Genomic DNA, 27,792 nt, shown 5'->3' on the forward strand with positions numbered 1-27,792 from the left:
TGTTTGCATCTCGCCTGCTCAAATTCACTTTGCCAAAGATCCTGTAATTCCAATTCAGTTCTGTTTAGTTCAGAAACGGAGGGGTCCCCAGAGAATCCAGTGGATGGAACTTTCCCGTGGTTTTCGGGTGCACTTTGCGATCAGTTTTCCTCATCTGGAATATTGGGATAATAATTGTCTCCACCTCATAGGGTGTTGCAAAGATTAAATGAGTTAACTAAGTAACCAAACCTGGTGCAAAATAAATGATTTATTTATTGAGTATCCACTTGGGGCCGGGCACCGTGCTAAACTCCAGGGCTGCACGGGAGACCCTGTTTCTGCTCCTGCAGGGGCTACAGTTCTGTCACGGTAAGCTAAGGTTAGGAGGTGTAGTGAGTTAACATTTCCCCGCAGACATTTCACCCCTCCAAGAATGCCCCCGTAACTGACTGCCTGTCAGTGTCATTCCGGGCTTATCGTCTGGGGGTCGGATCCCACCTAGTCTCTACCAGGAGCCTGATTCAAGCTTTGGCCATGGGTCCTGTAGTATCTGCATACCCCATCGGTGAACTAGTTTCGATCTGAAACGGTGAAGGGGTTTCCAGCCCAACGGAAGTTGGGAAGTTGCAGGAGCCCCGGGGTGACGAAGAAGAGGTTCGAGGAGCTCGGAGCTGCAGGGGCCCGCAACCACACGTGGCAAATAGCTTCTTGGCGTTTCCGCGGCCCGGGTGAGGATTTGCGGCGCTTTTGTCTCTTGCCGTGGTTGAAGAGCGGCTGGGGAACCAGCGTGCGGGCGCGCGGTCCAGGTGGCGCGGAGATGTCCGCGAAGGCCCAGCGGGGCCGCGGGTGGCGGCCGGGCCAGCGCGCCCTGAGGGAGCAGTTACACGTGGAGGGGTGGAAACCTTGCGCGCCCGGGAGGTCGCAGCGGCGGAGGGGCGCACCCGGCGGTGACCGCGAAGTGGGCTGCGCAGGCGGGATCCGGAGGAGAGCACCGTGGCCCCTCCACGGGACGCGCTGCCAGTCCCCCTCCCTGCGAACCCCACCCCCTTCGCTCCGCCGCGCACGCAGCGCCGCGGCCCCTGTCGGAAGCGGCCGGATCCGCCCCAGCGAAGCAGGGCCCGACTCGCACTCAGGACCCTGGGCCTCTGCCTTCCCTCCTAGCCTTGGAGTAGCATCTGGCCCTCCCCTCCCCCTGAGGAGCGACGCGGGCGGGCAGGACGTCCCGAGAAGGCCGGCCACCCGCAGCCACGTCCCGGCCCGGCCCGGGCGCGCCAAGGAGCGGAGCCAGGGGCCGGCGCTCGCTCAGGCTCCCTCCCGGGCGCGCCGGAGCCGGGGGCGGCCGCTCCGGCTGCAGCTTCGAGGGCCTACCCCTCCCCCGGCCGAAGCTTCCCGCGGCGTCCGGCCGCTTCATTCCGCTCCTGCCACGAGGCGCGAGCTCGCCCATCAGGTAAGGAAGGCTGCCCGTTCCTAGGCTCCAGCTCGGGCGGGCGTGTTTCTGAAAGTTGATTTGAAATGCGTCCAAGAGTGAGCAGGGCCAGCCACGGCTCCTCCCCGAGGCGACTTCTTTGCTCCTGCAGACATTCCCGGCACCGGCCGACCGGCGGGAGGACCTCCCCGCGCGCCCCGCACGCCGGCTCCCGCGCGCCCCCCAGCAGATCTCAGCGCCCCGAGTCCGAGAGCAGGCGGGACGCTCTCTGGGTCGCTTGCTCTGCCTCTCCTCGGCCAGGGCAGGTGAGGGACGCAACGGGGCCTGTCGGAGCGCGGGCTGTAGACCTCGGAGTCCCGCGTGCCTGGGCCCGGCCCCGCGAGGAAAAACACCCACTCCTTTTATCCTCATCTTATCCCAGTAGCTGGGTTCCTGCGGAGACGTCCCTAGGGCCCACTTTAGTATAGCTTGGGGCGGAGTCGGACTCGGGATGGGAAACCTGGGACTGGGGATGGAGTGGGGGTAGGGGCTTGTGGGGGGGGGGGCAGGGGAAGGAGAAACGCAGTTGGGGGGCGGAGGCCTAAGTACATAACGCGCTGACTTCGAGTGAAATCAGATCAGTCAGAGCAGTTCGCTGTGACTGTCTTTCTCCTCCCACCCCACAGTTCCCTTGGTTGGACTCTACCCTCCTGGCTCATTCTGGTCACCCCGGACACTCCCTCTGTCCTTTCCCAAGAGTGCAGTGGCTGTGGGCACCGCGTCCCAGAGGGCACGGACGCCAGAAGCGTCGTTTCCTCTCCTCTACAGGTCCTCCCGGCCCGGCCCGAACATGCTGGACGGCCTGAAGATGGAGGAGAGCTTCCAAGGCGCCATCGAGACCTCGGCCTCCTTCTCTTCGCTGCTGGGTGAGTGTTCAGGCCGTGAGCCTCGGGCGCACCCTCCTTCTGCCAGCCCCCAGCTCTGGAGCCCAGCTCTCTGAGACCGGGTGGGCAACAGGGGAGCTAAAGCCCCGCTTCCTGCACTCAACTGAGCCCACTCTCTGTCCTTCCTACCCCCAAACGACAAGCCGCCCCAGGCCTCACGCGCCCGGGCACTGAATTCCCCAAAGCCACGAGGGGCGGGCAAGTTTGCTTACAGGCGGCTGAGTGGCAAGTGATTAAAAATACCCAGGGCTGGATTTTTAATCGCGGAGCTGATCGACATCTCTTAAAAGCCGCCCTCTTCTTGGCGGCCTAGGGGCGAGCATACGAAACCCGAGGTCCGGAGCGCCCAGACTCGAGGCGGCTTCTCGCGCCCACCTACCCCAGCCCCAATCTCAGCCTCCGGCACGACCGAGAGGCTTTTCCGGGCCGGTGGGCAGCGCAGCGCGGGGATTAGCCCGCGCGGCGGGGCCCTCGCCTCGGCTTTAATTAACTGGAGCCGGCTCTTGGGTCCGGCGGGTTCCCCCCGCCTCCCCAATCCCTTCGCAGCGATCTCGGAGGAGCGGTGAGCCAAGGGCCTCGAGAGAGGATCCACACTCGGATCTTCCAGAGCTGAGGCCAGGGATTCCTACCCCCAGCCCCCACCCTGGTCTTGGTGCTTTTCAAGTTTGGGGAGCGGGTGCTTTAATTTTTTTAGCGGGAAGAATTTTCGTTTTATTTGAACCTCTTGCCTCTTTCCCTCACTCGGAACCGCTAGAGCGGGGTGAAGGCGGAGGATGAGACAGTCCCACTGGAGAAACCGTATCCAGAGAGGAATCCCACCTCCCGCATTCCCTAGATGAAACGAAATCACGCGCACTGCGTTCGCCTCTTTCACCTGCCCTGTCGGAAACTTCCCGACTCGGTCCATCCTCGGAAGAGCGCTGGGGCCGGAGCCGGCGCTGGCCTGGCGCAGCGCGCGGACATCTGCGTTCAGCGGACGTCGCGGCTCGCTGGGTGCGCTCTGCCCGGCCCACGTCCGCTCCCTACGCCCGGGTCGCGACCCTGGACGCTGAGACAGGGCAGAAAGAAGAGAGGATTTTTAAACTGAGAACTCTCTCACTACTTTTCCTAGCCCAACGTGCCCGTGCCTCGAGGTGACTGGGCTTGCTCACGAGCCGGTGGCCGGAGCCCCCAAGGGGAAAGCGACAGGAGGGTAGCAGGGAAACGGGGAAGGGTCAGGCCCTTTGGGACACCACGAGCAAGGGTATTGTTATCAGGGACAAGGCCGTCTTTAAATAGCTGTGAAATGTGCCCAGAAAGGCGGCCAAGCGTCCCCCCACCTGAAAAAAAAAAGCACTCCTACCCTGCAAACCAACGGAACAAGACAGACAAAAGTCTACGGGGTAGGAAAGAGGATTCCCTGTTTGCGCTGAGTCGGTTTGGGGTCGGTTTCGCCCTCATGCCTGGCTGCTGAGCGCGCCTGATTCCCGGAAGCCTGGCCAGGACGCTCCGCGGCGGCTCCGCGCCCTGCTTCTTTTCTTTATTTTTTCCTTCTATCCTGATGTTTCTTAATTATGAGAAACCCATCTGCAATTTGCACGCCAGCCAAGACACAGCAATTTGGGGTTCATTGGGTTGAACAATACTGAGTTTGCCTGGGGCGAGACGGTATTTTTCTGTATGCACGGGACCTTTTAGGAGGAAAAAAAAAAATTGTTTTCCCTAAAAAAATAGAACAGAATTGCGTTTTAGCAAAAGACAAAACCAAACAAAAAAAAATTTTTACACACAGTTCTAATAGTAATCAACAGACAAGCATAGTGAATGATTTAATGATTACGTGATAAATCGGGGAGCACAAATTTATTTGTAGTCTCATTTTTCAGGATGCGCTTACGTTTGCGCTCATACCTAGGCAAGTTTGACTAAGGCTTCTTAGTGATTTGCGCCCTCTCCCCCGGTGGAATTTAAACCTTCCCACATGGTCCCTGTTTATTAAAAACGACACTTGGTTTGATTTTTCCCTGCCCTCCAAACCTCGGCTTGGTTGATTGGCAGGGGGCTTTCCCTGGTGGGGGGCGCGAGGGAAATCCGTGGGTGTGGAGTGGTCCAGAGCGCGTCCCGCGGCCGGGTTTGGCCGGGATGCTGGGCCGGCGCAGCTCACCCGCGAACGTCTGTTGCTGCCGTAGGCAGAGCGGTGAGCCCCAAGTCTGTCTGCGAGGGCTGTCAACGGGTCATCTCGGACAGGTTTCTGCTGCGGCTCAACGACAGCTTCTGGCACGAGCAGTGCGTGCAGTGCGCCTCCTGCAAAGAGCCCCTGGAGACCACCTGCTTCTACCGGGACAAGAAGCTCTACTGCAAATATGACTACGAGAAGTAAGTGTCGGCGCCTCCGGAGCGAGCCCCACACACAGGCATCAGCGGGCGCGGGAGACTTTGTCTTCCTTTACTCCTGTCCGCTTCTGGAAGGCGCAAGGGGCATCCGCGTGCCCAGAGACGCATAATGCCTGTTCACCCTCATCCTATATACTCCCCTGGGCGGCGGCGAACTGCGCGGGTGCGCGCAATCACGGCCGGGGCCCTCAGAGCGCAAGCAATGGCTCCCCTCTGTGGTCTGCTCGCCTAGTTTTCACTCCTCCCAGGCCCCTACCCCGACGTGGCCATTCCCAGAGGACATTCCTCTGTCGGGGCTCCGACCCCATCAAGCTTGTCCCCGTCCTTCACTGGGGTGCCCCACGGGCTGCCAGTGGCCCTTGTCTCCTCGCCGGTTCACACTCCACCTTACCCACATGTCCGCGCCACCCGCGCGCTTATCCCCAGCGGTGAGGCTGTATTGCTCCCACGACTTCTGTCCCTTGTGTTTCCCACTTCGCTTTGTCCACTGGAGTCCCAGCAGATTGGGCTCAGAAATGGCGCTGGTGCCCCTCTGAGTTCCTCGCACACCCTGTTTGCCTTTTCTCTCACCGTACTCTCCACCTCCCCATTTCTCCAAAACCCTTGGACGAAGGGGCTATTAGGCCAGAAGTTGGGGCCTGATTTGAGGCCCCGTCGTCCATCCTCCACTTCCTCCCTAATTCCGGCCTGGGTATGCGTTTCTGCTATGCAGCAGGTTCAGTTCCTTCCTGTCGACATGAACGTTCTGGTGTGATTTGAGAAGAATTAGGAGGCAGATCTTTAAGAAAATGGATTCTTTCGAATCTAGGGTTCTGTAATGTCTAAAGCCTGGATGAGGCCAGGGAGCGGGAGTGAGAAGGATTTGCTGGTTCTCGTCAGGCAGGGCCTGAGTTGCTTAGTGGACCTAAGGAGAGGGAACTGCTTTTCCTTGTCAGAATGGCTAGTTAGTGGGCACACTGTGCAAGGCATTGAATGAAAGAAAAGTGGCTGAAAAAGGCCTCTGTTTTTGTAGACCAGGAGTCGTGTATGTGACTGAGCGGGGGCGCGTACACGCGCAGAATCCCGCATTTGTTACAGGCGACTAAAAGGGACAAGGCTATATGTCAATAATCGAGGAAGGGCCCATGTGTGTGAAAAGCAGTTTCTCTCACGTTATTAAAAGCACAAGGAAAGGAGGTGTGCAAGAGAAGTCTCAATATAACAAAAAGCTCCGAGAAGGAACAGAAATATCTTCTCTTTCATGCTGCCTGGGTTACTAAAAAGTGACAAAGCGATTAGACCTAGTGACCACACACATAAAATTCTTTCTGCCACTCAGTGCTCCTTTGCCATAATATACTTGATTTTTACCCCATATGGAAACAGTATTGGGCATTTTTGTTGTTGTTTTGAAAAGACAACTTTATGTTTTCAGCACTAAAAAAAAATACATGTTCAATTTTGGATGAGTTGCGCAATACAGAAATATATATATAAAGAAGTGAAAAATGCATGACCGCTTCCCCAGGTGGTAATTATGGTTAACATTTTTAAAAGAAGATGTGCCTCTGTCTGTTCTTGGCTGGCTGTTTATTGTCACAGTATCTGAGTCAAAGTGCAATTTTTAGGTAATTAAGCAGATTTTGCCCACACCACTTCAAGTAACACCAAAGCTTCTGGTTGATTGCTCGCTTTTTTTCCTCTTGCTTTTTATCTGAAGGTTTTGGGATTGTGGAGACCCAATCTTCATCTTTCTGCTTATAGGTTACTGAAATGTCCACATCCTTCAGGCACAACACTAGCAAATTCAAAACTATTGGAGCTTAGGAAAGGATTTGGGTTGTGAATTTCGATTCTGTTTGTTAAAAAAAAAAAAAAATCACGAATCAAAGAAGGCTTAAGGGTCAACACAGCTGTCTGGCCAGTCAGATCTTCTTTAAGGAAGTCAGGCTGTGTCAAGAGGAGAAGAAACAGTTGTTGTAAAGTACTTAACACAACAATGTCCCTTCCATTTCAGCCTCCAGGTTTGGCGCGGTCTGGGCTTATTAGCCCAATAGGTCAGTTCTCCCCTCACAAAGCTGTTTCTGCGAAGGGAAAATTGCAGGGATCAACTTGCCAGCTGTTGGCCAGAACCAGAAGATTTTATAGACTGAATGTGAGCTTCATTGTTCAGAGAGGTGTTGATGTTACAATGAGGGTTTTTAATTTGAATTTTAACATATATTTGGGAAACACAGATGTCCCAAATGGAGTTGCTTCTCCTCTTTAGCTAATGGCACACGATCAGCACTGGTCTGTGCCTAGCCCCTCTATTGTCTCTTTAAGATTAATTTCTTTTCTCTTCTCTCTCTCATCCCAATCCCATTTTTCTAACAAAACAGGGTTTCAATATATTTAATACTTTTAATGATATTAGTCTGCATGGTAGGTACTGTAGGCGAGAAAGGAGAGGTTTGCTTTCCTGTTTGTTTGTTTGTTTTAAATTAAGCTCAAGACAAAATGCTGTTATTTGAAAGCTTTTATGGAGCTTCTACATGTAAGGCGCTTGGCTAGGTGATGAGAGGACATTGAGCAAAAGTCTCAGAGCCTGCCTTCAGGAGGCTTATAGCCTAGCACTTTTTCCATTATCCTAACTATCAAGTATTTCTCGAAAGCCTCTTCTGCTTAGAGTGCTAGACTAGGTGTTGAATAGAAACTATGCAGAATGACCAGATAGTTATCCTTCAGAGGGATTCAATTCCGTTTTAGATAATAGTCATGAAACAGTTACAGAGAGCACTTTTGCTCTTTAAGAAATACATTTGTAAACATAATTTTGCCCTTTCTGGTGGATATTTTTAAAATTGGAGGCCCAACCAAGGCAAATGGAGAGGAAAATAAGATGGAAATTAAATTGGTTGGACGATGCTGGTGGTAAATTATGGAGAACTTAATACAAAAATACATATTCAGGCGGGACGCTTGTCTCCAGATTCATTGAGTTTAAATGCTATTTCTACACGTTACAATGGAAGAACATATAGCTAATGTGCAGGCTTCACTGTAGGTCATAAACATAATATTAACAAAGTGAGTTTGTCATATTTATTTTAGCCATTTGTATGTGCATTTCTGGCTGTTGGGCAGTTCTGCATTTGAATTATTAGATGCCTGTTCATGGTGTCAGGCAGCTAGTTAAAAAGTGAAAATTCTATGCTATCAAATAGTTGTTACACCTTCTTGATGTCAAACACCAAATTTGTCTAAGTAAAAAAAATTGAATTGACAGTGGCATCTTAGACACAGCCCTTCATTTGAAGACCTCGGGATGTTTTGTTAAATATTTACCTCATGCACTATGACACCCTTAGGAAAAATTTATCTTCTGATCATCCAAAACAAATAAGCATTTAAGGCTGAAGTGTAGAAAAGTGATTTATGGATGTCTAGAAACTAAGAACTAGAGGTGATCTTTATTGTTCATGACATGTCATCAAAGAAGGATGACTAGTTAGGTGGGATGATGCATTTACAGAATTGATGAAGCTGTACCATGTCATAGAAGACATCAAGATGCTATAGGTAGAGTGTTTTAAAACGAGACTCAACTGTCTTCAACGTTCTTGAAAGTTAGCAGACAACCGAAATATTTTCTAGCCTAGGAGACTTCTATGTATTATAACTGTGTTCCCTGTTTAACTGAGTCCTGTATGACTGGGTCGGTTGGTTTGGAGTTTTCCCTGAATTTGTTCCAAACAAATACTGTAGTTGGACTTACATCGGAGACAGAAGAGGCTGCTGAATAACAGGAATGTGGTAATACAATAGATAATTAAGCCTTCTGGAAGGGATCCCACATTTAAATCAAGTTTATATTGTTTCTTTCATGTGCCTGGCAGCTGGTTGCGTCAGGCGGGGCCCTCTCCCCTCCCGTATGAAGTTTATCATTATCCCTTAGATTGTTCTGGACATCCTAGGAGCGGTGTGGGATAGTATCGCTGTCATCAGGGCTGTTCTCATAACATCATAACTCCCCACATGTCAGCAAATCACTGGCCTTGGGAAACCTTTCCTCAGAGGACCCGTCCATGTTTTCTCCTTTTCTTTTGGAGCAAACCAATTTTCTGAAGAAAGGGACTGAAATGGGGCAAAGTGCCTAACACACTTTGAGCTTTCTCTGTCTTTCTTTGGACCTACTGATTGGCAGCCCTGCGGAGAAAATGGCTGAGGTAATGATCTCTATTAGGATCAGTAATGAACTAATTCTGCATTTTATCAGGTGGTGTAGGATATGTGTGTGTAGGGAGGAGAGTTCGTTTGGTTTTTATTACTGTGACATTACTTGGAGATCAAAACTGAGCATGCGGTTACTCATAAAAGGAGCCCAGAGATGAAATTACAGAGGCAATTGTTAGAGTTTTGCTGTACTTTATCTTTTGTTGGCCCCACTTCTGGCATAGTAAAATTTAAGGAATATAAAAATCAAACCCAGCTAGGTAATAAATTGATGTCGGCGTTAAATTGAAGGGGGCCTTAGCTTGGGATAAGCCCCATCCATGGGCTGTGGCTGTGTTTGTGCAGGCCGATTTATCTGCTTTTTTATTTATTTAGAGGTTGATTGGAAACAGTCCTTGCTTAGAGGTGTTTTCTCTTTTTTATATGTATTGGTCCCTGGATAGGACTTTCTTGAATCTAAGACAAAATTTTGAAATAAAATTAGATAGCAGGAGCAGATATTAATAGTATTCTGGGAATTAGATATGAACATTGCTTTTCAGAATAAGCTTGTGGGATTCTTTTGATCCTTACATAAATGGAGCACATTAAAAATAGTTATTTATCCAATCCAGTTTTACATACTGTAGAGTTCTGGGACTTTTGTCACTTACCCGGCTAAGGAGTTGTTTTTGCCATTCACATTTCAGCGACAAGAGCTTTTCTGAAAGTTCATTGTTTGTCTTGCTTTTTAGTTTCATTTTTCTTAATGTATAACTTTTGTATTAACCAAAATACTGTTACTAATTTTAGAGAGGCCTCTTTGTTGTTGCTTTTTAATTCTGGAAAATTTTGGGGGAATAATGAGCAGATACTGTTTCTCTAATGAGAACAATTCCATTTATTAAATTATCAGCTAATTGTTTTTTCTGGTCAAAGCAATTATTTTGGATCAGAGTGTTTGGACGTGAGAAAGTAGACAAGGATTTAAAATATTCGTTGTCTTGCCAGAAATTTATTAAAGCTTCTTAGAGTAAATGCATCTATACAATGTCATTGTTGAATTATATCAAGTTCAAAATAACCAATATTGAATCATGTTAACTTGATTATTAAGTACAGTTGTCCAATGCTGGGAAATGAACTATGGGGGAAAAAGTGCAGTCACATCTACCATGGAGAGGTTTAAAAATAATTTCTGCCTTAACTATGAAATCTTAGCTCTACTTTAGTGCTTTTCAATTTTTTTTTTTACATCTTTCTAATATGGATTTTTAAAGGCCCGTTCACATCTCCAGAGGGGAGTTCTTAGCAAGCTATTTTTGGGGATAGATAAGGAGGTTTGGGGGCAGCTGGGGACAGGGAGTGCCTCTCCCACAGAGCAGAAAGGTCCCTATGTGCAAACACCCTGTCCTGTTTCCAGCATGCCTGACCTTCCTGCTAGGAATACCATATATGTTTTTCTGAAAGCGTCTTAGGGACAAGTAGAACAGTGTTGTTGCCAGCAGCTTTTTCAGATTTGGTTTGGGGATGTTGGTAATTTTAGGAGCAAAGCGTAGAGAAGGTTCTGGAGAAAATATCAATTGAGGACAGAGAAAAGAAGCCCTTTCCTCCTTTGTGCCTGTTTTCTGGAACTGACAGAGAAACTGGCTTGGTGTTCAGAAGGATTTACATTTTCTCCATAGTCTCCTTGACTAGCATGATGTGGGACATTTTAGTCAATTTATCACAATTAGAATTAGTTCTGTTATCATTGACCAATGTCGGCTGCAGCTTTGTGTCTCTTTGTCATAGATTACAGGAAACCTGGCCAGCCAGCCGTCTTGCTGAAATGAAGCGAACACCTTCCAAATGTCAGATTGTTATTTTAGTCGAGCACGATTATCTGTCTCTATATTTTTAACCAAGATGAAATTAATAAAATCGCTATGGCCCTGGCATTAATTAGTGGGAGGATTAGAGCTCTATCAGCTAAAAAGGAGGTGTAAACACTGTAATCTTGCTACATGTTTGTTTTCACACTACTGAAAATAAATAAAATGAGACTTAGGATAGGGATTAAGTTTCTTTTGGCATTAGACAGCAGATGCAATTGGAATGCAGCAGAAACACTGAAGGGTTGGTGAAGACATCATGGAAGGAATAAAACTATGGCGCCACGTCAGTTTCTCACCTTGAGGGTATACTTGGTCTCATCATGAATAGCCCCATCTGGGTAGTTAAAAAAGGATTTTTAAAACCTACTTCTGTGCTGTTCTTTTCAGTGGTGAACCAAGGCAACTGGGTCATCTGTAGAGCTTGTCACCTGGCTGCCATGCTTGGATTAGCTAGAATTTAATGAAACCATTGCCAGATTCCCCATTATTGCACCATAATGTCATAACGACTAAAAATACAAAATGGACTGTGTTTTTCCTAGTCCTTTAACTGAAGTCACATGAAAGAGTTTGGTCTCTTCCAGCCTTTCAAGATTCCAGTTTGGGGATCCTATTTTTGGGTAACAGTAAATATGTCTGGGTTTTTGATTCTCTAGGCCTCCAGTGTCTCCCCACCCTACTAGGCTTGTGTTTCATCATTATTATCATATAATGAACAAGCTCTGATAGATCTCTGGCCACTATGGATTGAACTACCTTGTCTGACAGGCCCAATTAAACTCTGTTCATATAACAAATATCTTTAGCATCCAGCATGGCTGGGAAATGACCTGCGCTATATCTAGATTTCACATGGTCCTGTCCCCTTCTGCCACCCCCTCACACCCCCCTGCCCTGTGGAATTCTATTAACTTGACTCTTGCGAGCATCAGCTATTACTTAAACACCATCTCATCAACTGCCTCATTTTTTTTCCCCAGGCCGTCCTTACAGACTGTTAGTCTTCTTTTGATTTACTCACTTGGAGGAAACGAATTCATCTTTTAGATGCACAAAATAACAGTCCTGCCACATGGCCACCTAGTTATGGAGCAGGCTCAGCTCCATAGTTGGCAAGGGGTGTTACTCTCAGGTTTGCACGATTCTGTGACCTTTAGTCTTTGGGTGACCATTTAGGGACCCCTGAACATCAAGCTGAGTGTGCCTGGCACCTTAGTGGGTGCTGGGTCGTGTCCTGCCGCTATTGGTGTGTGTTTTTGGTGGGTCAGAGAAGTGCCTGAGTCTGATGCGATCACCAGTAAACCAGGAGAAGGAGTCATTTGGTGAGAAGCTAACATTCTGATAGGATGTAAATGCTTTACTCACTTTCGACTTTTTTTGCTTCTTCTCTAGACATCACGCTTCTCCAGCTTGGAAAGAACCATCCCTTATCGCTGGAGCCTCAGGTTCTGCGGCTGCAAGGAGAAAGGCTCTTCGGAGCAGCCTCCTCCCCTACTTCTACCCCGCCCCTTCAGTTACAGGCAGGCAGGCAGCCACTCCTTGACTCACAGTTCGGTTGCCTCCTCCTTATCAAGCCTCAGGAACCTTTAAAAGGATTTTTCAAAACAAAACAAAACAAAACACCCCCTCCTGAACTCCAGATTAGCCTCTTAAGCTCATTAAAGTTCCTTTAAATACCCAAATGTTGGGCTCCTGGGGACTATCCCCCCAAACCATATTTTCATTCTTCACATTGTTGTCATTCACTGTGCAGCCGATTAACACCAGCTCCCTCCGTGCCCAGAAGCGGTCCCCTCTCTCTCCGCAGGAGGGTCCAAATATGGCTTTGTTTGAGTCCTGGATAGCCTGAACCTGAGTGGGAGTGGATGCCAGCTTGGCCTGGGGCCCCCAGCTCCAGGATGGAGAAGAGGTTGATGTCTTTGGGGACAGGAGGGGGCCCGGGAAAGGGAATGGGCGGTTGAACGGAGAAGGTGAGGTGTGTCCAGTTTTCAGGAGCTTGGTCGTCTTTGGGCCTCCTCCCAGTGACTGGGGAGAACCAGAGAGGGCGAGTGCTCTGATGGCCGGGATTTAAAGGACTGCCCTTGCCCTAGAGTGTCAGGGTGGCTTTGGGAGCCCTTTTGTTTGGAACCCAGCAGAAACCCTAGAGCCCAGTTTCTGTTCATCCCTAGGCGTTGCTGGCTCATCACAGTCCAGGGGTGGAGTTTTATGGCCATACCTTCCTTTTGCCTTTACTTCAGTCTCCTTTCCAAAGAGCCTCCTTAATACATCCCACCCCCTCTCTGTCATTTCAGGCTTCCTTCCCTAAAGCTGGCTCTTGGGGAGAGCTTTCTGGTTTTGACAGTGGAACAAATCCTTTTTAACATAACCATCGAGAGTTTCCTCCCCTGCTGCTGGCTCCCCTCACATTTCTCCTGCTGCCCCTCCTCGCATTGTGGCAGGGATTCCTTTGTGCATGTGTTCCTGCTACACACACGCACACTTACATGCACTCACGCACAGTGACAGCCACCGCCTTTGCAGGAAGACAGGCACGGCTCTTCAGAGATGAAAACCAATTGGCAGTGCCTAGAGGTAGACTTGGCATTCCAGAGGGGAAGAACACCCCAGGAGACCCCTCCCTGCATCTCTTTGGCTGGAGTGTCCCTTGGTCCCTGCACCTCTCTTCTCCCTGGGGCTCTATGCACCTGGAGTCCCTGGGTTCAACTACAGCACTGGTCTTCCAATCCCATTTTCAGGATCTCAGCTCAGCCTTGCCTTCTTGCTTGTCTTATGCTCTGAACCCATCTTGTGACCTTTTAAATTTCAGTTTACCCTGTGTGCAGGCTAGAGCCCGCTTTTAACTAGCTGTCAAATTGGACAACATATTATGAAATAATTCACATTTGGATGTACATGATAATATGGTATTCTTCCAAAGATACTTTTTAACTTGAAAGGTGTTTCGTCAAAGGAATAATTATCTTATGGTAGAATTTTGAGCCCTAGAGTGGGGCCAGTAAAGGAGATAATTTTGGACGGAATGCAAATAACACTTCGTAGGGAGCTTCCCTGTTTGTGTCTATGTAGAGCTGGCTGTGGTTACACACCGACTCCTTTTCTTCTGGGTTTTATTTTCTCTGTGCTCTGTTATTGGTTGGGGTCTTTCGTTTCAAGAGTCCATGTCTATAGATCGACAGGGCTTGGACAGGTGGAAATGAATGGTTTGGGCACTGCACAGCTCTCTCCATGACTGGAAAAATAATTTGAAACACATTTCCTGCTGTCAAGAGATGTCCAAGCCACAGTTTCCTCTTCTATACAGAGGAATATAATAGTAACAACCTTATAGGGTTGTTGTGAGAATTAAATAAGATAATGAACATGAAAGGCTTTTGGTAAAATATGGAGAGCTATGCAGGGTTGGGTATTATTATTGTTGACTTTTTTTGTTTAAGATTTTATTTTTTTCCTTTTTCTCCCCAAAGCCCCCCAGTACATGGTTGTATAGTCTTCATTGTGGGTCCTTCTAGTTGTGGCATGTGGGACACTGCCTCAGCATGGCTTGATGAGCAGTGCCATGTCCACGCCCAGGATTCGAACCAACGAAACACTGGGCCGCCTGCAGCGGAGGCTGCGAACTTAACCACTCAGCCACGGGGCCAGCCCCGTGGCTTTTTTTTATATAAGTAAAAGAATACATATTCTCATATTCTTAGAAGCTGTGTATGATAACCCAACACAGTGTAGTGGTTATGAGCATAGACTCTGGACCCAGCATGTCTGGGATCAAATCCTTGCTCTGATGTTCACTAGCTGTGTTACCTTGGGCAAGGGTCGTACTTTCTCTGTGCCTGTTTCCTTTCTCTGAAATGGCGATAATAATAGTACCAACCTCATAGCATCATTTTGGGTTAATATTTGTAAAGCATAGAGATCAATGCTTGTTTTATAGAAAATGCCAGAAAAGGAGATGTGGAAAAAAAAGTATCCTTTTCAATTTTCAAAGAGCCTTCACATATATTCTCTCTTTTGGACCTCACAACAATTTTAAAAGTTCGATAAGGAGAGTTTTGTTTCCCCCCTGCATTTTATAGTTGAGGAAACTGAGGCTCAGAGAGGTTAAGAACATGCCCAAGGTCATGCTGTTGGTAAAAAGAGAAGCTGGGATGCTGTCCCCAGCCGCTGACTCCTGGTCCAATGGCCTTTTCTCTAAATCACCCCATCTGCTGCTTGAATTCTGGTGTTCACACCCCAGTGAGATCACAATTCTCAGTTTGTCCTGTTGAACCAGCATTTGGAAAACAAGTCCCCACCTGCTAGATACTTGAGCTTTCAAGCAGCCTTCTGACGGTCAGCTGTTTATATATTCTGTGGGTTTAGAGGAAGTGTTTTGGATTTGGGGATTGCCTGAGTGTTTGTGTGTGTGTGAAAGCTGCTAGTGTACACTCATCCCTCCTGTTTGTCCAGAGCCTCCACCGGTGCAAAGCCATCCTATTCGATCCTTTCCTGTCCCATCCCATCTGTACTGGTCTCCATCGTCCCTCTAGCATAGCTGTTCTTCCCCACAGGAAGAGTGACAAAAAGGCAGACAAGCATCCATTTTCCTTCTCTCCAGCTCCCAGAGTTCACTATTGGTGGATTGTTCTGGGAGCCTGTCTGCACATTTGGCAGCAGAACTGTTAAATATCAGATATGGAGCCTTCCAGACATAACTTCCATTGGGACTAGCCAGCAGCTGTCCATCCATTTCTTGGATAACCCTTTCCAACTTTTCTTCTGAACTGTGCTGTATTTTCAAACAAGCCCCAGCCTCAGCTAGAAAAGATCCCACTGTGTCCCATATGAGGCTGATTTCCAGAACTGTTGACTCCCTCTTGTTTATTACTTGGCCTGGCTGGATTGAAAAAGGGATAACAGAATCTTGGCTTTTAAGGAAGTCAAGTATTCTTGTATGGTATTATTTCTCTCACGACTGCTGACACTTGATTCTCTTAAAACTAGTTTCAGTCAATTGTATTTTTATTTTTTGCTGAGGAAGATTTGCCCTGAGTTGACACTCATGCCAATCTTCCTCTACTTTTTAGTATGTGGGCTGCCAGCACAGCATGGCTGCTAAGAGAGCAGTGTAGGTCTGTGCCCAGGAACCAAACCCAGGCTGCCAAAGTGGAATGAGTCAAACTTAACCACTAGGTCACTGGGACTGGCCCCGGCCAATGTTAAAGAGGTGAAATGTACATCTGAATTTAATCTCTGTAAACTGATATTTAATGAAACTAGATATTTCAGGTAATACCCGAGCAACTAGAATACACTTTACCTAGTTGTATGTGGATTTCCAAAATTTAGAATTAAGTGAAATCTTCTAAACACTGGTTTATTAATTAAATCACTCCTTCCTTCATTTAATCATCAAACAGACTTATTAAATTCCTGTATGTGCCAAGTATGTAGAAATGAATAAAACAAAGCACTGATGTATTAACAATCTAGCGGAGATTGCTTAGAGATATAAATTAAACGAAGCTTGAAGGAAGAGTAAAATTGTTTTAAGACAGGCATGGCTGGTAGGATAGAGAATCAGCTTATCTAAATCCCTTGATTCTGTATTGCTATGTGCTATTCATTATCTTCACAGTGCTTATCACAATTTGAATTATATGTTTATTTGTTGGTTTGTTGTCTGTGTCACTAGATCAGAAGCTCTTTGAAGGCAGGGACCTTCCTGTTTTTTGTTTGAACTCCTGTATCTCTAGCATCTTGCATGGTTCTTGACCAATAGTAGGCATGAGACAAATACATGTTGGTTGAATGGATAAATTAATCAATGAGTGGGTTGGTTGGAAAAGCTTCAGGGAAGAGGTAATATGTTAACTGGCTCTTGCAGAATGAATAAGAAGGTGTGACACCCAGGTGGAGATGTCCAGGAGGCAGTTGTACGAGAAGATCTGGAAACTAGGCTGGACACAAAGCTTTAGGATATATTATCATATAAGTATGAGAAGAGGAGTATGCCCAAGGGGATACTATGTAGAATGAGAAGAGGGCCAAGGATGGAGCTATGGGAAGCACCAGCATTCAAGGAGCCCTGGGAGTGTCTGTGATGGAATGACACAGAGGCAGGAGAGACAGGGCAGTGGTGAGGAATTTCAAGAAGTAGGGCCACCTATTTGCCCACGGAATTGGCAGTTAGTCATTGGTAATCTTGTCAAGAGTAGTTTTGTTAGAGGCATGGAGGGGACAGGATAGCATTTTAATGGGTTGTACAGTAAAAAGAAATTGAAGAAGTAGAGGCAGTGATGTGTCCAACTCTTTTGAGAAGATGGATAATGGAAGAAGGATGAGAAGGGAAAAAGATAGTGCCTACGGTAGAGATAGAATGAAGGGAAGATGTTTTAGGATGGGGTAGTTTTGAGCCTATTTGATAGCTAAGGTGAGTTTAGCCAGGAAAGGGAGGAGGGGGAGGATGCAGGAGAGAGAGGGGCATCCAATTGATAGAAATGCCTCAGGGTCACATCTAGGGCACAGGTTCTGCCTCTGCTTTGATCTTTCCCAGCCATTCATTCCCTTTGTTCTTTTGTGCATTTCTCTGTGGATTAGCCAGAATTGATCGCCACAGGACAGAGGCTGGCAGAAGGTGGGTTTATTTTCAACCACTCTTCAGGAGTCTCTCCACTGCAGCTTCCCACGTAGCTTCTTTCCCAAGGTCACCCTGGCTATGGGCCTGAGGATGACAGTAGAGTGAGGCTCCAACCTATATCCTTCTTCAGATACCGGCTGTTCTTAGTGTAAACCTCACTCGTCTGTCATCTTCCTGTTTCCGCTTCTCATCCATGCAGAATTCTGTTTGGTTATAGCATGGTCCAAGGTGTACACTCTGTGGCTGATTCCCCAGGACAGGTGTGCAAGCCTCCCCAGACCAGGAACTAGTCAGTAGTCCTTGACAACTAGATCATCCACATGCCTGCCAGTTGAAGGGTTTTTGCTTCCTGTTGTACTCAGGAGAATTCTCAAGAGAAGGGAGTCTAGCATGGGGACACTGTCTTCTGAGTTGACCAGACCACAGTGGCTGGGTCTCTGTACCTGGCTGTCACTATGTTTTACAGTCGTCTTCACATGGTTGGTTCATATGTTTACTTCCCCAGACTGGAGGCTACAGTGATCTAATGGATAGCAGTGGGTTTTTCAGACTTCCTGAGCTTTAGTCCTGCCTTTGCCTCTGCTTTGGCTGGATGGACCTGGGCAAATCGTTTAACCTCTTTGAGATTAGCTCATTATCCCCTCAGTGCCTCTACCTTGAGCTCTTGGAGGCATGGAGCATGATCACAAACTGCCTGATGTGTGCAGTGGGGGAGTGTTAATGTTTTTGACAGGGAGTCGGAGAGCAGTGTGTGGTCAGCTGAGAATCCTTCCTTAGGTCTAAGGCTGTCAGATCCATATGACCCTAGAATAGAAAAGGTGACAGAGACATAAAGGCAGATCTCTTAACATAGAAGGGAATTAAACTGAAATTGGTGCTGCCAAGGAAGCTGAGTATTTTCCAATGGCTCCGCCTCTGTGGCCAGTAAATTCGGTGGAAAATACATCAGTGATAGGTTATTTGGTATCATAGACACTCACCTGATTCATGGAATGAAAATTTTCTACTCATCAAATGGTGTAGGGGCCTAGTATAGACTGAGTCAATAGTACTATAAGGGAGAATTGGGTGGAGAACTGTTAATACAAACTGTGATACTTAAAGATGTATTATTTTTCAATTTCCCTGTTGACAGTTAAAGAGGAAGGGCCAAATGGACTGCACTCTTTTAAATGGCAACATGGGCACAGTGGGATTGTTGGAAAGCCATTAGTAGCCAAACCTAGTTAATATCAGCTCAGGTAAATGCTCTCCATCACTGGCCCCTTTCCCCCAACTCAATTATTGAAGGATTAAAGGACTTCCCCAATGAACTCCCTTAAAAGTTTAATGATGTGCAGTATTGCAGAGGTCGAACTCTTACAATGAAGTGATTTCAGTTTCGGCCTGACACTGCTGGTTAATCAGAGAGGAACGAGGGTTCTGAAGCTCACATTACCTGTAATATGGTGAGACCCACCGTCAATAAAGTCACATGGCGTGGAATCCAGGGAGCTCATATTCCTGACTTTTACCACATTGAGCTAATTTCTGGGGGCAAGATGGAAGGAGAACTTGTCTTGCCTGTGGCCCTCTGGTTGTGGCTTCCATATAGATAGTACTTATTCTTTCTTAGAATTGAATAGTGTTTTTAGGAGAAGCTAATGGAGAGATATGTGTCCAGGGCTTTGGTCTGATGTTGTAATTGTGCCTAAAGTGGTCGGTTGGTCCTCAGTGGCCATGGCAGCATCTTGAATATGAAGTGTGTGCTTGGACTTGCCCTTTTTTTGGGTAATAATGCACACACACACACACACACGGACACATTCTGTCCCTTTGTGTAACTGAGGATGTGCATATGTGGGATCATGGTTGAGGTCAGAGGTGTAACCTGTGGCCAGAGAACCAAGTCGACACCTCTTGGTTTTTGTGGAGACCTAACCCAAGTCCTCCGACTCACCAGCACCAAGGGGTGAGTAACTGAGCTAATCAGCCACAAACAAGCTTACGATCCACAGGCATCAGGACACAGTGAGTGTTATGGATATGTAGGTGTGTAACAGAGAGTGCATTGAGGGATGAGGATGTCATCACACAGTGACTGGCACTTTCTAGGTTGGTGGCATCTATCTTACTTGCCAGGTCTCCATGCACCTCACTGACATCCTAATTAATGAATCATTCAGTATTCAGAAGTCCAGTATTTCAAGGGTCATTTCTAATTTTAAAACCCTATCTGGTATAGGATTTCCTAGATTTGTTTGTTTGTTTGTTTTGTGTTTTAAAGCCCATTGCTTATTTGGTTGTTCTAAAGTTGGAGTTTGGATGACTACCATTTTTTATGTATAATTGTTTTCAATTTTCTCTTCTAAAAAGTGAACATATCTTGCCACAGTTTCTTTTTTTCTCTGCTCCAAATTTACCATTTAATTGAGAATATTGTTATATTTAGGATAAGATTTAGAATTGTGCCTCTAACCCTCACTTTTAGCCAGCCTGAAAGGTACATTTTAATTACATTCACTTATTTACCTATTCAGCTAATATTTACTGAGCACCTGCCATGTGCAGGGCCTTGCTGTAGGTACTTGGGATGGAGCCGTGAACAACAACAAAGACAGAATCCCTGACTTCATGGAGCTTACGTTCTAGAGGGGAAGAAAGACAATAAAGAAAGAAAATATATCTTCTCCTAGATATCCACAAGTTTCCTTTCTCCTCCTACTTAAATATCCATTTATTTAACATTGCAACCCACCCCTACAGTTGCCATTCCCCCATAGCTTCTATTTTCTCTTTTCCTAGCCACTAATCACCTTTTACTATATGCTGTAATTTACTTCTTTATTATGCCAGTATCTTGTTTCCCCCTTAGAATGGAAGCCTCATGAGAACAGATCTTTGTTTTGTTCATTAACAAAAGCCTGGAACATAATTTTGTTCACGAGTCTAATGCCTGGAACATAATAGGTAGGCAGTGATCCCTTTGGGAGGCCCGGAGTGACTGATTCACTGATAACGCTGTCTCACCCTAGTGGTGAATGGAAGTGAAGATGGGAGGGTGATTCGAAGGTATTCCACCTGAGCTGGGTACCCTTTACTGAGATGGCGAAGAGGTGAAGGGAGCGGTGACAGTGGAGGCAGCAAGACTTGGATGTGGACAAGATAATAGATCTGCTTCTTAGCACCATTATTTTAGTCCTTAAAAATTTCCCTAGAAACCCAAAGGAGGGGGAAGTATAAAGGAGGCAAGTGAGTGAAAAATCCAGCAGTGTTGATATTTGGAGACTCTGGAATAAAGGTTTTAAACCTGGGCTTTGCTTCAGGATATCCATGAATCCCTTGAATTATTTTTCCAGAAGTATGTGTGTATGTTTTTCTGGGAGAGCGGTTCCATAGATTTTACCAGATCCTGGGAGCTCCCTATGGTCCCAGAATGGTTGAGTTAGTGATCTGGAGGAAAGGGAAAGCATTAGGCACATTCTCACATGAAGATAATAACATTATAAGAATGGACAGCAGGAAGACAAACATACCCTCCCACCCCGACACGGACCAGGGTTCAAATCCCAGCTCTGTCACTCTGCAAATTAACCTCTGAGGAATCCACCTCCTTATTTCTAAAAGGCAGAAACTCTTTTTACATACATGATAGGGATTAACGATTATGTGTATTTATACAGCATCTAGTAAAGATCCTTAATAGATGGCAGCTAATTATACTAATAATTTACTCACTAATGTTCAGCAATGCCAGCCAACTGTACACTGTGCCTGTATGAGCAGTTTTATTTTCATACCAGTGGTTTATTTCTTTCACTGCTTTTAAACCTCAGCATTACTTTTCTAAGAATTCTCAGTAGATACACCTAATATTTTAAAGAATGTAAAGGCAGACAGATTGCCTTGTGAAGTTGAAACACACATCAGATTCAAGAAAGAAAAATCAAGAGCAAGGAATACTTGGTTTGAGAACAGGAGATTTAAAACAGATAAAATCTACTTCCTATTGTTGGTTTATATGAACTGAGTGATAAACTTAAGCTGCAGGCATCCAGTATTTATTTGTTTCATAAACCCTAAACTGAAAGATAAGTAGCAAATTTGTTAAGCAGGTTTATGTTTACCCTTCTTTGCCAACGTTATGATCACTTGTTGGCAACTGAAGGTTGAGTTGAGTTTTAGAAATTTGATTACAGCCATCAGGAGAAAAGAATGTATTTGAATTCCACAAATGTGTGAACTTTCCAGGTCTCATCTATTTAACAGAAGCTCGTCTCTCTCAGAAGGTACCAAAATGACAGGACTTATTAAAGTTATTGATCGTTCTTTATAAACAAGGCTGTAGAATGGACCCTAGTTAACCAGTTTGCTAATAGTAATTTAGTGAATGGGTGAACACTCCAATTTTCAAATGTATCTATGACACTAATTAATTTGTGCATACATTGTGTGTTTTAGCTTTTAGGAGGAGATTCAAAATCTTTGAATTTGTGTTTTCTTTCTAAAATCACATACAGTTTCTCTCAACCTTTCTAATATTCACTTTGAGGCTACCAGGCAAATCTACTGGCAGTGGGCATTGAGAGCCTAAAAGAGAGAAACATCTAGAGAGTCTGCGATAACAGATGCTATAATCACATAATCATCACCACAGTCTCATTCGAAGTGAGGAAATTCATGTTCAAAAAGGCTAAGTGACGGTCCCGATGTCACATGGTTTCTAAGTGGTGTAGATGGGAATCAGGCTCAGGCTTTCTAATGGCAAGTCCAGCACTCTTTGCACTGTGTCACAGCTGCTTTGTCTGGATGGCAAAGCCCTGGAGATGCTGCCTGTTCTAATCAGCAGGCTGTGTGGAAAGGTCATGCTCACTCCTTCCATGGAAATTTAAATTCAAGCAGTACTGGGACTATTGCTGAGTACATAGGTTTAAGTCACTCTCTAAGAATCACTGAAGTGATCTTCCTGGACTCAATTACACAAAACTCCATCTGATTACCCAACAGAATGAACATTGATTGAGAAACAGAGTCAGCAATGATGGATGGGTTAACTTGGTAAATTGTCCGTTTCACCATTTCTTCTGGGTTTGGGCACATGTAATCTCGACCATTAATTATTGTAATTGTATCCTGAGCACAAGAAATATTTGTATATTATATATATTTTTTTGTGTATGTGTGCATATACAACATACATGTGGAATCATTGGATTTTAGAGATGGAAGGTACTTCATGGGTCATGGATAGTATAAGAGTTAAGAACACAGGGTAGATTGCCTGATTTCTAATCATTATTTTTAAAACACATCTCCTGTAGATAGCGTCTAGCTAAGTCTTGCTTTTTTCTCCATTCTGATAATCTTTTTCTTTTAATTAAAGTGTTTAGTCCATTAGCATTTAATGTAATTATTGATACAGTTGGACTTTGGTCTACCATTTTGCTATTTGTATGCTATTTTATTTTCTATTTTGTTTTTACTTGCTATTTATGCACTCTACTTGTGTTTTGCATTTCTCCATTCATGCCTTCTTTTGGTGAGTGGGATTTTGTTTTTTAGAATGTCATTTTAATTTACTTATTGGTTTTTTAACTAATCTCTTTAGACTATTATTAATTCTTTTTTAGTGTTTGCTCCCAGGATTACAATATGCATCCTTAAGTATTCACACTATACTTAGAATTAATATTATACTATTGCATACAACGTGTAAGAACCTTGGAACTACGTGCATCTATTTACTCCCTCTGTTTTTGCTATAGCTGTCAGAGTTTATATCTCTGCTCTTCAGATTGGGTAATTTCTATTGATCTATATCTAAGTTAATCAATGCTTTGTCATCTCCAATCTGCTGGTAAGCCAATCCAGTGAATTTTTTATTTCAGATATTGTACTTTTTAGTTGTAGAGCTGCTCTGCCCAGTACAGTAGCCATGAGCAACATGGTGCTATTTATATCTAAATGAATTAAAATTGAATGCAATTAAAAATTCAATTCCTCAATTGCACTAACCACATTGTAAGCTTTCAATGGCCACATGTTGCTAGTGGCACTGTATTGGACAACAAAGATATAAAATATTTCCATCATGGCAGAAAGTTGTATTGGACAGTTTTGTTACAGAATCTCTATTTGATTCTCTATTACAGTTTGAATTTCTAGGATAATATTTCTTACCTTTTCATTCTTTTTGAGCCTTTTTTTTTTTTTTACATCCTTGAGCATAGTTGTAATAGATGTTTTAAAATCCTTGTCATCTAATTCCAACATCTGGGTCATTTTGGGGTTGGCATCTGTTGATTCTCTTTTCTCTTGAGTATGTATCATGTTATTGATTTTAGAGTATTTCCTGGACACGATGCATTATAGATAACCTGAATTCTTATGTTCCTTCAAAAAGTGTTTGTGTTTTATTTTAAGAAATTTCCAGTGGGCGTTTAACTTGGCTGGACTCAAGCTGCAACCTCTGTCTTCCCTGTGGTGGGAAGCATCCCAGTTCAGTCCTTTGATCCTGAATCGGGCTGCTTGGAGTCACCTAGTGCACATGGGGTTCAGGGGGCAGCTAAAGATTTGGGCAGAGCTCCTCTGTAGAATTTGGGGCTCCCCCTCTCTGGGTCTTTCCAGGTTTCTTCTCTCACTTTTAGCAGCTGTGGTTGCCCTGAATTCTGTCCTCTGGTCCTCCCAGCCAGGAAGACTGTGGCTTTTCCAACTAAGAGTTTCTTAGTCATTCTGTGTGACTAAAACCTATACAAACAGGAAAATCCCTCAGTTCTAGTCTCTTCTGCCACATGCTGACTGCCCTTCAATGTCTGTCTGCTTTGGGTCATTGTCTGGTGTCTTCACATAGTTGTTTTCTATATTTTGTCTAGTGTTTCTAGTTATCTGTGGAAGGATTTGTCTGATAGGAGCTATTCAGCCATTGCTGGAAGAGGAACCTTGCTTCAGATCTTGACTTGGCCACTTAACTGTGTGACCACCTGTGCCTCAGTTCCCTCCTCTGTAAAATGGGAATAATGATGCCCAGCTTACAAGATTGTTGTGAAGATGAAATAAGTGCACTTAGAGTTATTCCTGACATAGAGTAATTGCACTGTGTTAGCTGTTGTTAATATTATTAGGAGTTCAATCTTCTTATTTTGCATAAGTGGAAGTCACATAGCTGATTGGTGGCAGAGCTGGCACTGGTACCCTAACCCCCATCTGGGCTGCACATACACTCAGTATGCATACGCAAGAAGTATGTTAGCCTTAGAGATAGTTGTTTGCCTATCAATAACATTTTTGATTATTCAATGTGCTATAACTCTTTATAAATTATTTTTTGTTTCCATGGGACTTTTTGAGAAGTAGGTGAGAGGGCAATCTGACAGATTCTACTAATAACAGCCTTTTTTGTCAGACTCCATCAAAGTTTTTTGTTTCTTCCATTTTGTTACCTTTTATTCATCCGCATCACTGAAAGGCTTTTTGGGAGGAGTTATTTTGGCATGTGGGCACTTACCGCCTTCAACCACATCGCTCTGTTCTCTTTCCCTGTTTAGTAAGACTGTTCAGTTTCGCTCCCTTTACTATATGCTTGAATTAGCCTTCCCGGACTCACGTCATGATATTTGCCCTTCACTCAGCAGTCTTCTGGGTGCTGACGTGTTTTGGGGACAGAGAGGCCCAGCCTTGCTTAGAGATCAAGCCAGGTACCTCAGCTCTTTGCACATCTGCAAAGGTGTGGGTGGGAGACCCCTACAGTTCTCAGCTCGGACGGCTCTCTCTCACCATGGGGTGAGGTGTACCCTGATGCACATTGATACAGTCATAAGCATCATTTTGTGTTTTGAGATTTCTGCCCCAGAAAAACAAGTTGCTTCTTCTCTCTTGACAATTGCCTTGTGAGCCAAGATTGTCTCAGGAAGGCATGTTCTTTCCATGTGCATTTGAGATAAGACAGGAGACCCAGGAGTGCGAGGGAATAGGACATGCATTTCCCTTTGTTATTCAGCAGGAAACCTAGAACTCCTTGGAAAATTAAGGTCTACCTTAATTGTCTCTGTGAGTATGGCTGAATTGCTTAAAGCTGAATCTCTCCATTGGTCCACTTCCCTGGAGACTCATCCACACAATTGTGCTTCTAGCAGGCTGCCCACCATCATGGGCACAGGTGCACAAGCCCTAAAGGTGGCCCCACCAGGTGAATCATCCCTCTCAGTCTTTGCTGGGTTCCTGGCCAGCTGCTGGAACAGACTTGTAGGTGAGTGCGAACACTGCAGAGGTATAATAGGAAGCTTGCTTTCCAGACCCATGGGGCTTGTATTGGGCTCCCTTGTCGCCACATGTTAACTGTCCACACCAGGAAGGTCTCACTGTGGGGCTGCCTTTGTGCCCACTGACAGAATGAGAAACATGCAATCTCCCTGTGCCCTGCTTCAGTCACATGCTGACAGGTTGTTGCTGGAGCTGGGACTGACATCTAACAAGTGAACACTGTCCCCAACACTAATCACAGGAACAGATTCTTGGCCCAGTGGGCAACTGATCAAAATACAGAGGTTTCTGTGTGACATCGTGAGAAAGAGCTAAACAAGACACAGCTTGGTGTTTTTGTTAATGAGTTTTTGTTTCTCCCAGTTTGTGTCTTAGGCTCTTCTCCTCTCTCCTTCCACCCTCATTGCTCTCTCTTTCCCCCCAGACTCGACCCGAGAGCCAGAGTGAATGAAGCCATGCAATTTCCAGGCCTCCATACGAGATGGAAATATTTTTCCATTAAAGCTCCTTGTTGGACTCTCTAAGGAGAGGTGGTGGCTGTGGCAGCTTTGCCCTCTACCCACCTTTGAGAATTCCCCAGTAAAGGCCTCTCAGGGAGAAGGATTTACAATTGAGACAATGCCGCTTTCACAGCTTTTAATTACACTTGACTCCTTCCAAAGCCTCCTGCTGGCAATAGCTACCTTATTGAAAAGGGCCTGGATTTGGGCTGAGAGCAATGTGGGAGGCGCTCCCTGGCTGGGCAGTGTGTCCAGACCCGGAGTGGCTCCTGCAGTCCAGCGGGAGTTTCTCTCCCTGGCGGTGGAGTGCTGGGGGGACAGAAACCTGAAACTGCCAGCGGGGAGGTGGCTCCTAAGTGTAGAGTATTCAGAGCAACAGGGGATGGCTGCCCCGTGTCTGATGTCTTTTTTGTGGGTGCCGGGATGGGATTTGGGGTTCAGTGCTAGGCCCCAGGACTCAGCAGCGGTCCTGCTCTTGCCTCCTGGCTGTCCTGCTTACCCAGAGGGCTGGCAGTCTCTCTCACAAGTCAGGCTTGACTGTGTTGAGGTCAGGATGACCTGGGGCTTTTTCTGGGTGTCCACATCTGCTGCAGCAGCCCGTTGAAACATGGCCTGCACCTGTGGTTGGTTCTGGTAGAGTTCTGTGGTTGTGCAGGTAGAGTTAGCCCATGTTTGGCTTGGATTGAGATCTTTTCTCTCCTTGGGGTACTGCTATTCCTCCTTTTGGTGCCTCTGTGGTCCTTTCTCATAGTCCTCTCCTTATCTCTCTTTTGCCTTCTCCCACCCAAGGAGTGCATCCGCTCCCCTAACTTCAAGTGGCATCCTGAGGAGAGTGAATTTTTAATCTTACACGTAGCAAGCTCACCTCTACCCTAGTCTCTAGACCCATGTTTTCAGCTGCCTAGCAAGGAGATTTGAAGCTAACTGAGTTGTTGAGCCAGAGTGGGTAGAGTAGGCTTTCTCCATCTCAGCACCGTTGACATTTTGGGCTGGATAATTCTTTGTTGGGAAGGGGCTGCCCTGTGCGCCATAGGACGTTTAGCAGCTTCCCTGACCTCTACCCCTTAGATGCCAGTCTCAGTTGTGACAATCAAGAATATCTCTTAACATTGCCAGATCTCCCCTGAGGGGCAAAATCTCCCCCAGTGGAGAACCACTGGGGTACAGTGATGTTAGTAACTTAAATAGGAACTGCATGCAACTGAGCACGTTTCGGGGAAATAGATGAGTTAGGTTTTAGAGATTTGTTACCAAGGGTGTTGGCAGAAGACAGAGTGAGGAGGGCCTGGGAAGAGGTGGGAAGGAAAAGATGCAATCACTTGCAGAAAGAAGTGCTGGAGATCAAAAGGCCAGCGGTCCAGTCTAGGTTCACCTCTTGACTAGCCAGCCCAGTCTCTTGACTTAGCAGGCTGTTTCTTTATCCATAAAATGAGAAGTTGGCCTGGATGAATTGTAAGGCTTTGTTGCCCTGTGACTCTTTCTCTACTAGTTTCATACCCTTGACCAGTTCTAAAAGGCTGCTTTCTTCATGGATGGAGCTGTTGCTTCAAAGGGAAAGAAAGCAGGTGAAGGGGGAACACACTTTCTGGGAGTCTGGAAAGCAGTGGTGGTTCATATTGCCCTTATTTGCAGATATTCCTAGCTGATCCTCAGAGAACCATTCATTTGCCTAGAGGGTGCAGAG

The 27,792-nt window shown here is 45.9% G+C and overlaps 1 protein-coding gene across 2 annotated transcripts in view; it reads left to right on the top strand.

Annotated features, from left to right (window-relative positions):
- Positions 1–1,303: 1,303 nt before the first annotated feature.
- Positions 1,304–27,792, top strand: part of LMX1A (LIM homeobox transcription factor 1 alpha) — a 153,884-nt gene continuing 127,395 nt past the window's right edge. The window contains exons 1-3 of one of the 2 annotated variants that reach the window (XM_070497586.1): positions 1,304–1,429; positions 2,216–2,313; positions 4,500–4,686. In XM_070497586.1, the coding sequence (XP_070353687.1) occupies positions 2,238–2,313; positions 4,500–4,686 (263 nt within the window). In that variant the 5' untranslated portion in view covers positions 1,304–1,429; positions 2,216–2,237. Of the gene's footprint in view, positions 1,430–1,530; positions 1,714–2,215; positions 2,314–4,499; positions 4,687–27,792 lie in introns of those variants that run through there. The other variant, XM_044758573.2, reaches the window with a different exon arrangement.

This window comes from Equus asinus, chromosome 25, assembly GCF_041296235.1.
Source record: "Equus asinus isolate D_3611 breed Donkey chromosome 25, EquAss-T2T_v2, whole genome shotgun sequence".
Taxonomy (NCBI): Eukaryota; Metazoa; Chordata; class Mammalia; order Perissodactyla; family Equidae; genus Equus; species Equus asinus.